The sequence below is a fragment of the Epinephelus moara genome, chromosome 2 (assembly GCF_006386435.1).
Source record: "Epinephelus moara isolate mb chromosome 2, YSFRI_EMoa_1.0, whole genome shotgun sequence".
Classification (NCBI taxonomy): domain Eukaryota; kingdom Metazoa; phylum Chordata; class Actinopteri; order Perciformes; family Serranidae; genus Epinephelus; species Epinephelus moara.
This window is the reverse complement of record NC_065507.1, coordinates 4,583,841-4,596,313: the sequence shown is the minus strand read 5'-3', so window position 1 is coordinate 4,596,313 and position 12,473 is coordinate 4,583,841. Positions and strand designations below refer to the sequence as shown.

The window sequence follows — 12,473 nt, the reverse complement described above, 5'->3', positions numbered from 1 at the left end:
AAAAAGTAACAGATAGGCTTAATACTTTTAAAAATAGTTATTGAAAGGTAAATTTTAAACAGTAAAAAAAAACAAAGTTAGCTTAAAGTAGCTAATGCCACAAACTTGTCTGAACCAACCAACCTACGACCTTAAACCGGTTCAACTGAATGTAAAAAAAAATATCCACATTTTATCATTTATCATTTTATCCACTTTTATAGAATCAACAGTGTCAGTTGAAATCCATTTTTAAATCAGTTCCCATGAAGACAGTGGGAACATGACGGGTGGTGTCGCTAACCGGCCACTTGAGTTCATCAGACCGGGCTGTGGGCGAAACGTGTCCTACGTACGACAAAAAAGTCAGAAACTGCTGAACTAGAACTTTTTGTTTTATTCACCAGCTAAGACTTCACACACAGAACGATGTCATAACTTTATACAAGATGACGCAGACGTGTTTACCACTCCCTGTGAGCACACACACTTTTATCTTTCCATGCACACACACACACACACACACACACACACACACACACACACACACACGGCAGTAAGACAAAAGACACATATCCTCTGCATGTGACATCCATCTCAGGCCGGGCCGAGCTCCATATCCTCCCCATGATCCCTCAACTCAAGAGGCAACATCCTCTGGCTGCAGCGAGGGGAAGCTGGCCTCACTGTGACTCTCCGCTCTGCAGCAGGTAACACCCCAACCCCAAACCTCAGAGCCAGAGCTGCAAACCTCCAAACACTGCTTCACACTTCTTGGTGTGGGTGAAACTTGTCTGTCAGGTAAGATCTCTGATGTGAACTATGAGGTATTTCACTTCACATGTACGTAGGACAGAGATATGATCTATGTGTGTTTATGAAGGTCTATCTGCTCTCAGGCGTCTATGGGACGGTCTTCAGGGCGTATCTTCTCTCTGCCTGACCTGAGGACTTGCCAACGGACCTGAGGAGAGAGGTGTGTTCGTTTTCTCTCGAGAAGAACAGACAGCACCAAACAAGTCGGACTCACTATAAGAAAAGAGACGGTAAAACAAGAGAAACCAGCACGATGATGGAACTGAGGATCCAGCTGATCCCAACGGGGGAAATCATTCTTCCTCCGGGGAAGAACGGAGAGAACTACTGCCATGGCTGCAAGGTCAGTTCACACACTGTGTCCACGTCTGAGAGCTGATCTGGAGTCAGGTTTTTCCACTCGTCCTTCACTCTGATGGGTTTCAGTGGTGCTGACACAGCTGATGTTACAGGGTTCATCTCCCTCAGGGACGAGGCTGAGGAACATTTACATAATTTAAGAACTGTAAACTGCCTCAGAGTATAACTGTCTGTCATTTAAATTGCATTGATAAATCAGAACAGCTGTGTTTGGTAAATAAGTTTAAACCCCCTCTGGCTCCGAGCTGAGCACTCATGGTTAGTTATACATGTAAAACTGGGCCACCTCTGTCGACTCCTAGTGAAACAGAAGGAGATATAAACAGTTTTATTGACATGAAGAGGACGGGATTTATGCAAAGTCACAATCAGTGCATCATAAATAGATTTGTTACAAACATCAGGAGAGTGAAGGAAGCTACTATGAATCATGGAAAACCTGGAAAAGTCATGGAATTTCACAATCCCATTATCCAGACCTTGAAAACTCATGGCATTTTGTTGATGTAATGACATTAATTGTTACAGGACTCTTCCCAGAGATGATATTCCCTGTAATGTAACATAACGGTGAATGTATTTTCTGTAAGTTAGCTGTTGACATCATGTAGCTCTAATCTGCGTCAACTTAGGGTTTCACGATATATCGTTTCAGCATCGACACTGTGATGTGCAATAGTCTCACTGAAGGACATGCAATGTCAAGTAAGGCAAATTAACTCAACTTATCTGATGCTTGATACAAATGTAAAACTTGCACAGTTCTCATTCTCCATGACTTATAGCGGCCAAGCCTTCTGCTTTTAGACGTTACGTGTATATGTGACGTAGTGTGGTGGTGTTTGTTATGGGAAGTGAGACTCTCCTGCATGTGTGTGTGGATAAAAGTACCGTCCTTGAAAAGTCATGGAAAGGTTCAGCCCATTGTCATCCCGAAGACGTCAAATACCACTGCTTTGTCAGTGATTGTGGCAGCAGACACCAACGCCAACAGACGCCAACCCGAAATGACTACAAAGAAACACAAAACTACCAATAAAGACATAAAATTACGAGGGCTGTCAGCGTTAACACATTAACCACAATGCGATCAAAGTCCGATCATACTGTGTTTTTGTTTTTCAATCGCATTCATCACGTGCTGCCATTTTTCCCCACCGTAGTTTCTGCTTCCTGCTGCCACAGTGATGGAATATAAGACACCACTGCACTTTTTTAACGACTCATTTCACTTTTAAAAAAAGTCCCAGAGGCTTCAGTTGACAAGTCAAAGTTAAATGCGCCTGCAGAGAAAAAAATATTTAGTGTCTCTGAGAGCTGCCTCTACTGTTGGTCAGTGAAGAAGAGTACGCTAGCTTTACCCTCAGCAGCAGGGCACGAAGTAAGACCGTGTCGTTTAATCCACTAGTGGAAAGTAAGCAGAAGTCAGGAGGACGATCTTTGCTGTGATGTGTGTTCAGCCTATTATCATTCCAAAGTTGGCTAATACCGCCGCTTTGTCAGTGGTTTTGGCATCCGTGTCTGATATATCGCTGGGCTGTGTCAGTGTACGTGGTCGGATGGAGCCTTTCACAGTGTTATGATACACAGTTGGTTGGCCAGACGGCACCTGTCACGACAGTATAATATCTGTACAGGAGGCGTCAGTTGATATTGCGGCTGGATGGCACTTGTCGTGGTGGCATGATAAGCTGCTGGACGGTGTCTGTTTTAAACGCTGCCAGTGATTATGTGTCTGTTTTAAACGCTGCCAGTGATTATGTAATATAAGGAGCTGGAAAGTCCCTATGGGGTGTCAGGGAGGGGTGGTGAAGGGCCCCAACAAACCCTGGACTTTCACCCAGGAGCCCGCTGTTCGCTTCCTGTATGAATGCAGAGCCAAACCATGATGTGTTCCTCTAAACCTAACCACATGCTTTGTTGACATCCCGTTGTTGTTTGCACATGGTGGAGCATTTAGCAGCTTAAGAGTCTAAATATTTCCAGAAGGAGTTAGTGGAGGATGAGGGTGGAGAATAGGAAATCATTAACTTAAGTTTACTGGGTATAAGCAGTTCTACTCAGACAGTCGTATCATGTCTTGGTGGCTCTGAAGGGAGCTTTCTAAAGTGAGAATATAACCCTGATGATGTCACCATTATCCCAGCTCGAGAATGGAGACAACAAAATTATATATAACATATTATTAAACAGATTATTTTGTAACAGAAACCTGTGTGACATACTTTGGGCATCTGGTTTGAAAGCTTTAGCACTTTAGCCTCAGTGATGTTTCCACACAAAAATAAGACGTACGAAGAGACGTCCATCTTTAAAACATCTGACCTGTTAAATATGTGATGTTCCTGTCTCATGTAGGAGGGTGGTAATAAAGACAGCTGCTGTCTCACAACTATAAATCCTGTATCTGAGGAATGAAGGGAGTGGGCCTGTCACAACCGATCCTCCTGTAGTATAAGGTACCATTTGGTACAGTAAAGCGTGGGCTGGCGCAGGATTAGGATGTATAGCAGGAGGAATGTGGCGGTTAATGCAGCGCGCTGTGCGCCGGTCAGTGATGACTGGGGAGGTGTGGAATGTACTGTAGCCTGGACGGGAGGAAACAACAAAGACATTCCTGTACACAGCTTCAGTTTTTCCCCGTCCAACATTCCTCCGAGGTCAAATCACCCCGCATCCGTGTGTGTGTGTATATGTATGTGTGTGTGTGTCAGGGTCATCAATTGTTTACTAAACTATGACCAAGACTCTATGGTGAGCTTTGTTTGTCATTTGTATTATTTGTAGCCTTCGTACACAGACGGACTACTGAAATGAGCTTATCGGGCACAGACCCAGGGGCCCAAAGTTTCAGGGTCCCCCGACATCACCTGCAAAATGTCACTCAAATTAACAGAAACCAACCAGTAAGAGACTCAAAGAGATACAGAGGAACTGCAAAGGAACTGCAAAGCAAATCACAAAAGACACAAAATGACCTCAAAGAGACACAAAATGACCATGAAGAGACACACAATGAAAAAAAAAAGTAAAAAATAACCATAAGAGAAATAAAATGATGACAAAAAGACACAAAATTACCTCAAAGAAACAAAAAAATGACTAAAAAGACACAGACTTATCTAAAAAACAACACAAAATTGCCTCAAAGAGACACAAACTGACTAAAAAGAGACATAAAACTACTATTTAAAGACACAAAATTACCTCAAAGAGACACAAAATGTCAACAAAAAGACATAGCACTACCAATAAATACACAAAATTACCTCAAAGAAACACAAAATGAATAAAAACACACAAAATTACCAGGTTTGTCAGCGTTAACCCTTTAACCACGATACACTCCATCCTCTTGGACCACCTTAAGCATGTTGTTAGCAGTCAGGGACTGGCCCCACAGTGGTTTGTCTCCTTCCTACAAAACTCATCTGCCTCAGTTTCAATTGACGATGTGCCTTCTTCCTTTGCACCCATCTCCTGTGGCGCACCACAAGGCTCCATATCAGGCCCCATGTTATTTTCCTTGTATATGCTTCTCTTGGGGTCTGCTTTTAGGAGGAATAATATCTCTTACCATTTTTACGCAGACAACACTCAGGTGTATCTCCTGCTCAAACCTTGCAGTGTCACAATGGCCTCTTAAATTGCATCAAGTATGTAAAATCCTGGATGGCAAAAGGCTTTCTTCAACTTAACCAGGATAAAACAGAGGTTTTAATCTTTGGCCTAGCTGTCAAGTCTGCTTCCACGATCAGTGCCCTTGGGTCTCTGTTATTAAACGTAAAATCACATGTGAAAAACATGTGGTGTGTTCTTTGATGCTGGTTTAAAATTTGCTAAACAAATCAAAGGTCACTCGCAAAATTAAAACCTTTCCTGTCCGTCAAAGATTTGAGATTTTAGCCCAACGCTTTTATTTCCTCTCGTTAGACTGTTGCAGTTCCCTCTGTGTAGGAATCAGTCAGTCAGCCCTATCCCGCCTGCAGCTTGTTCAAAATGCAGCAGCAGGACTCGTCACTGGTACCAGGAGGAGAGACCATATCACCCCAGTACTGGCCTCTCCTCACTGGTAACCAGTGAAGTACAGAATTGATTTTAAAATTCCATACCATCTTATATTGATCTGATTCTCAGGGACAATGACTGTTGTGATTACGTGGAGTTCACCTGACCAGTTTAGCCTCCAAAGAGATGGATGACAAACTCTGTTGGATCTGCTCTCTGCATTATATAAAGGAAATCTTAAAGTCAGGAAAGTTCTGGAGTTAAAACTAAAAATAACGCGAGCATGGCTAAGTTTGGCAGCGTCAGTGTTTCCTGGTTGTGGTTCAGCGGAGGTGGAGTTTGGAGAGTGAAGGGGCCGGTGTGGAGGTTGAGGGGGGGTCAGTGTCACGACCGGCCTTTCCGTCCAGTACAGCCTGTCTGTCTAACATTGCCTTGTCAACAGGATATAACCTGTGTGTGTGTGTGTGTGTTAGAGTGTGTGTGTGTGTCAGAGAATGCCATTGCCAGGCTGGATCGATCACTCCCCCCTCTGGCAGTGCGGCCATATTACAGCCCAGTGACACTGACAGCGAACTGACCAGCTGGTCGAGGTCACCTTCTCATGGGCAGGGCACATGTTGCATAACTCTGCAGTGAGATCTGAGATGACACAGAGAGGAGCTGCTGTGGAGTGATTTTTCTTTTTTATTTCATCTTTATCAAGTTGTATGCAGCACACTGACCTCCTAAACTTTATTATGTGAAGGACCCTGTAACAGATACACACTCCCAGGGCTGCAGGTGCTGCTGTGGACACTGAGGTCATGACACAGGGAACACAGGGAACATGTCGCCCTTAATACTTAGAACGTGCATTTGTCCTCCCAGGTGACGTTGTCAGGCCGGGGCGTCTGAGGCTTTAGCTCTGAATGTTTTATTAATGCCCCAGGATCTAAAGATATAGGCTATAAATATATTTCAACAACAAGAAAAGCCCTAATTAATAATATATTTTTTAAAAGCCCAGCATGGAATAATCTGTCATTTCATTTATGTAAACTGCAGTTATACATCATCATTTATAAGTTGATTATATTTTGTATTATTAATCTGAGTCTTCAAAGTAACAACAGCAGAAATATAAATGTAGTGGAGTGAAACAATATTTGTCTCTGACATGTAGAGGAGTATAACGCAGCATTAAATGAAGATACAGAAGTACAAGTACCTTAAAAATTCTCAAAATTTCAATGATAGCAGTTGCAAAGTTTCTACTCAGTACTAACAACTAATATTTTTAATAGGGGTGGGAATCACTGGAGGATCCACGATATTATCACAGCACAATATGTTGTGATATGCTGAGTATTGCGACAAAATATACTGTGATTTATCAACTTTTTATAAACTGTAAATTACGTTCCCAAAGGAAAACTTGTTTTATCTAACAAGATAAAGTTTCCAGTCTGTTCATCTCACCTCAGCAGCAGCAAACTGTACCTACTGGACTGAAAAAGCAATTGATTATATTATTCTAGCAGGCTACCTACAGTTTAATTTCTATTTGTAATATTAATAATATATACAATAAAGAATCGATACTTGGCACTGTGTGACGATACGATATTGCCACACAAATATATCACGGAACAATTGTCACCTCACTCTCAGTAACAGCTTACCAGCTCTGAACCATAGTTGGGAACACGCTGGCTTTTAGCTTGGCTCGTTATTAGCTGGTAACTAGCTTCTCGTGGTCTGGACCACTCTGCAGAAGGAAGCATGGCGAGGCGTTCAGGTGCTGTTCACCAACAATGGCTTTATTGCAGTCTTCACCACAAAGAAACAAACATGGCCGTCTCATGAGGTTTAACAGCCCTGAGCTCATCTAGTCACTGAATTCTGCTGCTAACATCACTGTTTGCCTCCTGCTGTCTTCACCATGACACCCAGAGAAAGCTGCTTCCCTCCACATACTTGTCACACCCTCACAGGTTACCCACAAGGCCACCGACCTTTAAGGGGAAAAAGGGTGAGCAGGTAACAGACCCCTAATTTTTAACATCACAATTCATAATCCTTGATGTCCTCAGATTGTAGAAACGCCCCTGGTCCCCCCATGTGGAAACATGAAAGTGGCAGAGGACATTTGCTTTGATGAAGTTAGACATTTCCACCATAAATTCATGCAGAAATTAAAAATGGATGCATAAAATAGAGAGCAAGAAATTAAGTGTTTGATGCTCAGAACGCCACCTTTTGTACACGTCCCCCCAACATTGTATTGCAGTAGCTCCCAGAGGTTCAGCTGGGTGTTTAGCACTGCTATAAAAACCCTTCGCCTCTCTGAAATGTTTTCATTTTAAATTCTAGGGCAGGGTCAGCAAACTTTTGGATTTGGTGTCCATAGCTCGCCTTGCTCGGGAGATTCAAGACTATCCACCGCTGCTGAGGTTCATTTAGACGTGACCTCAGGTCGTAGATGTGGTTGACAAAATAAAAACTTCTTTTTTTGAATTCTGTGTATAGGCTACACATTTTTACAATAAGACAGTGTATGAATTTTAGAATAATTATTATTACGTAAGGTATTTTATTTATTTATTCTAATTTTTAATGAATTTTTTAAGTCACAGGGAGCTAATGGAGAGGGTGTGAGGAGCTCTGGAGCTGCAGGTTGCCTTCCCCTGTTCTCGGGAGTGAACATGATAGTGAAAGTGAAACAGTTTGTCAGCCTGGGACTGGGGACACCTCACAAAATTCCCCTTGGACCCCCTGGAGGTTACTCCATTACTGCTTTAGACATTTAATTAATAAAATATAATATAATCACCCTGGTGTCTCAGTCTTGTCCTGAGGGAGGAGACTGTCTCAGCTGCTGTGGGGAGGAGCTCTGCTCAGTCTGCAGACTCAAGGTGCAGTGACATCCTTACAGACAGCAGAGGGTAGGAGAACTCTTTGAAACTGATATCAGCAGCTGTGAGAGCAGTTTGATGCAGTTTGATTACACCACTGTGGTTTAATATGCAGCTGAATTACACTGCATAGAGGAGAAAGATTAATTTAGCGCCAAACTCTGCACAAAAATGTGGTTGTTATGTTGATATCTGACATTTGTGTATCACACAGCAGCAGTAGCAGCCAGATGATAAAGTTTTATGTTTGATTTTTTTTTTTTGTTAAACCACTGGAAATTATTTCTGCAGGTTTAATCAAAGTCTGTGACGGATGATGAGATGTGCTGCAGATGATGCAGAGCAAACAATGACGACACGGTGCATGCCTCGTCTAAAATAAACCCTATCAGTCATGCACGAGCTGTGGGCTGGGTTTTTGGTGAACTTCCTGGTAGTTCAGGGCTGAGCTGCCCTGCACTGAGAGAAAAGGAAGAAGGGGGAAATTACCACACCACTCCCAGTGGGGGTGCAGAGGAACAACTGAACCACACACTGTCTGTATCTTACCTCACTTTAACACCATTATAAATGAGTCTCAGCTCTGGTATATGCTCGTATGTGTGTGTGTGTGTGTGTGTGTGTGTGTGTGTGTGTGTGTGTGAGGAGGTGAAACCCTGTGCTGAGGCTGCAGTCTGTGAGAAACCACAGTTGGACTGGAGCCCACAGTGGGAGCGCTGGTCTGTGCTGGGAGTGGTGGGAGGGTCCGGAGGAACCCGGCAGCACTGTGCGCTACCTACACACACACTCACACACACACACTAGTCACTAACTGACGGACTGACCGGGCTCACACACTCTCAGCGGAGGGACTGAACCAAATATCTGGACCATAAGAGGAGACACCACCTCACTGACTTTGACTCGGCTCATTTAAGGTACGTTATTTTACCACAAACACACAGTTACTGCGTCCTTTGCGTTACTTTCACTGTCACTGTAACGGTAACGGCTACACTTCATTTCCCTAACAGTTACTTAAAATGGCAGAGGGGTTGTATCAGTTACGTTTGTGACATTTTGGAAAGTTTCCGCAGAGTAATTTGTGACATTGCAGCATGCTTGAGTGAGTGGGCAGACAGCCTTGATGCGTGCCATATGGGGGGAAAACGCTGCGCCGAATTCCATTAGAAAAAGCGTCAATTTAACATTACAACGACTTTTGGCTACTTATACACTCGGATAAACATAATTTAATACGTACATCAACTTAGTGAGAGCTGCTGATCAGTTCGGCATATGTTTAACATGCTAATTCTGTACTATTTTGATAATATTCAAGCGTATACACTCGACCTGTCTACGGCTACTCCATATCCGCCATTGCCAGAATGTTGTATTGTGGTGCGATTGAGGTTTGGTGATCTAACCAATCGAAGTGCAGACGTTGCAAAGTTTTTTTTAAACACCGGGTTGTGTGTTTTATATGTAAACAGTTGTTGCTAGCTGTTATTATTCTTAACGTGTGTTCCGTATGGTTGTCGTTGACCCCAAATTTCAGCTATATATTGAATGAAACTGTCCTTTCAGTTCCAGCTGTAAGCTCATGTGAGTTTGACTCTTTACAGCAGGGTTGTGAACTTTCAGCCACGTACTGATTTGGCCTGCAGCCTACAACTTCAAATCCTTCAGGTTGGGGTTGTCTTTTTATAGACGCCAGACAGACACAGATTAAGACAGGTAACTAAAGTCATGTCACACCTGTGAGCACGGAGCTGCTGTGAAGTCACTACATGTGTCAGGAGGGAGGGTTGTTTCTAACTGCAACACACGCCATAATCAGTGGTGCTGTGGAAAATGAATGGTTGGTTACTGTCTTTGTCGTATGGATATCAACCATGGACATGTTGCTCTGTATTTTGTTCCTGCAAATATCTTTCAGCTGTCGGGTGAGAAAGTGCATGTCCACCTGGTAATGTGTGTTTGCACATGATGTACTTGATACTCAACTCAAGGCTCGTAGGCCAAATCTGGCCCCCGATAAGGTGCCAGGTGTCCTCCCAACTAGGAGTAGGCGATATGGCCCTAAAATAATATCACAAAATATATATATGGACCTTTATGCTCTGCCATTTTTCCTCTAATGACCACACTGTAAACTGTGACAGGCTGTTATGATACCACAACTATCACACATTCACAGATGTGGTTTATTGTCGTGTTTGTCGATAGTTTGGTCTGTGACGGAAGGTCCATATTGCATATCTCGGATTTCTTGAAATCTGTTCATCTTCACTCTGATAATTAGTAAAACAGAAGTGACCCACCCAGCAGGGAGGAAAAGACAAAATAACCCGTATTGTTCATTAGGATTTTTGAAACCAAAACCAAAAAGGAGAAGTGTGAAGGAATAAACCAGATAGGACAGCCTATCCCACAGGGGTCAAACTGCTTAGAGTAGCTGCCCTGTTGCTTGAAGGTCACATAGAGATCAGGACCTCCCAGTGTCCCCTGGCTGCCTGCAGCTGCTGCTGAGGTGACTGTCACTCTGCTGTAAGTTTGATGTAAGCTCCTTTAAATGACAGCTTGTTATTGGAGATGATTGGCTTTGAAGGCAGAGTAGAAAAGACAGCATCGGCCGGCACAGAGTTTTTATGTTCACCTCTGATGTATAGGGTTCGCACGTCATGGAAAACCTGGAAAAGGCATGGAAGATTTTTGTTATTTGTAATGAAATTAATTGTTATAGTCCCGAGGATAATATTCCATGTAATGTGACATATGGCAAATCTATTTTCTGGCCAGCAGTTGCAGCAGACACAGTGAAATGCAGTGAAGTGAAAGGGTCCTTGAAAAGTCATGGAAAAGTTTCTAATCTTGTCCATGTATATGTGTGGGGAACCCTGAATTTAACTGTCTAATTTAAGAGTGGTGGCTATTCAAAGGCAGTGCAGCGATCAGATGTTTCAGTAGCCTGCACCGTTCTCCAACTTGGCACACGACACACATCAATGTGCTGCTGTCAATACATTTTTCCAAAGCAGTTCCCCCTGTCGTATGCTCCCGGGTGAGATGTAGTTTCCATCGGAGTGATGTGGCGCAGATGGTTTAAGGCCGGCTTCTCCCTCAGTGCTTTGCTTCAGGCTTTTTATAATCTCGCTGGGCTGGGTCTTTGGTCATATTCCTGGTTCGTGGCTGTGACAGAGCTGTGGTGAGAGTGGTGCTGGGTATTTTGGAGTCAGAATGAGCTTTCCCTCCAAATGTCAACCTGCTTCTGCGTGGTTAGGCATTTTCCCTTTGGCACTGTATACTTATGTAAGCAGAGACACATGGTGTGTGGAGTAGTTGAGTTTGTATGTATGTGGATTCCTTAACTTTCCAATTCCATATTTCAAGGAGGATCTAGTGAGATAGTAAAATATAATGAAATCAAATGGGGATCCCAAGAACCTTCCCATTGACCTACTATGAGAACCACCAAGTTCTGTTTTGGCGGATGTTGGACCTGCTGTTGACAGGGTGAAGGTTTCCCCGGTCATATAGTCTCTCAGTGACATGTGTTGTGGATCCTGGGTGGAACCCATAGGATACACCTGACTGCTTGGCTGTTAGCCATACCTTCACCATCACCTCTACTACAGGAAACACTCTCATGCTCCCATATGCACTCACACAGACTTGAACTGTGTTATAGGAAATGCTCAGGGGGATTTATTGACACTTTAATGACCTTGTGGACATCAACAAAGGGCATGGCCGTCAGGCTGGAGGAAGTTTACACCACACACAAATGAGAGAAATGGGCAAAACACTCTTGTCATTACCGATGAGGGATCATGACCTTGTAACTGCACATATGTAGTCCTGCTGCTTGATTGAGCTGCCTGCATTAAGGGTTTGGATTTAGACATACATGTAACTTTTTGAAATATAAAGTTTTGCTTTAAATGGCAATACTGAGAGCTAAAGTTTAGCTCTATCTTGAGTTTGCACTGGAAAAACAATAGAAGTCAATGGAGTAGCTAATCATTTTAGCAAATACACTTAGTGACATAACCATGAGAGTGTGCACCCTCAGCCAGCTGATTGAATTGGAAGCGGCATAAAGACAGGCTTCCCAGTTTAAAGGGATAGTTCAGATTTTTTGAAGCGGGGTTGTATGGGGTACCGATAGAGAAGCAGGCTGGAGTCTGACATGGAAGCCAAGCGGTGTACTGCTGTGGAGGGTGTTTTAGCCACCTAAATAAATTACTATCAATTAATTGTACGCAAAAGTGAGAGTATTTTCTCAGTTTTATCTTTATGTCAGGCAGTGATTTCCAACGGGAAAATGAAGCCTTTCTATCTCTCTCTTCAAAGCCAGACTCCATTGAGAAAAACAGTGATTTAACACTGCTGAACACAGGAGCTGCTGGTCTACTGCTGCTTCGATCAGTT

At 43.2% G+C, this 12,473-nt stretch overlaps 1 protein-coding gene across 1 annotated transcript in view; it reads left to right on the top strand.

Annotated features, from left to right (window-relative positions):
- Positions 1-631: 631 nt before the first annotated feature.
- Positions 632-12,473, top strand: part of LOC126400892 (unconventional myosin-Ic-like) — a 99,186-nt gene continuing 87,344 nt past the window's right edge. The window contains exons 1-2 of the mRNA XM_050061887.1: positions 632-780; positions 879-1,138. Coding sequence (XP_049917844.1) covers positions 1,049-1,138 — 90 coding nt within the window. The 5' untranslated portion in view covers positions 632-780; positions 879-1,048. The remainder of the gene's footprint in view (positions 781-878; positions 1,139-12,473) is intronic.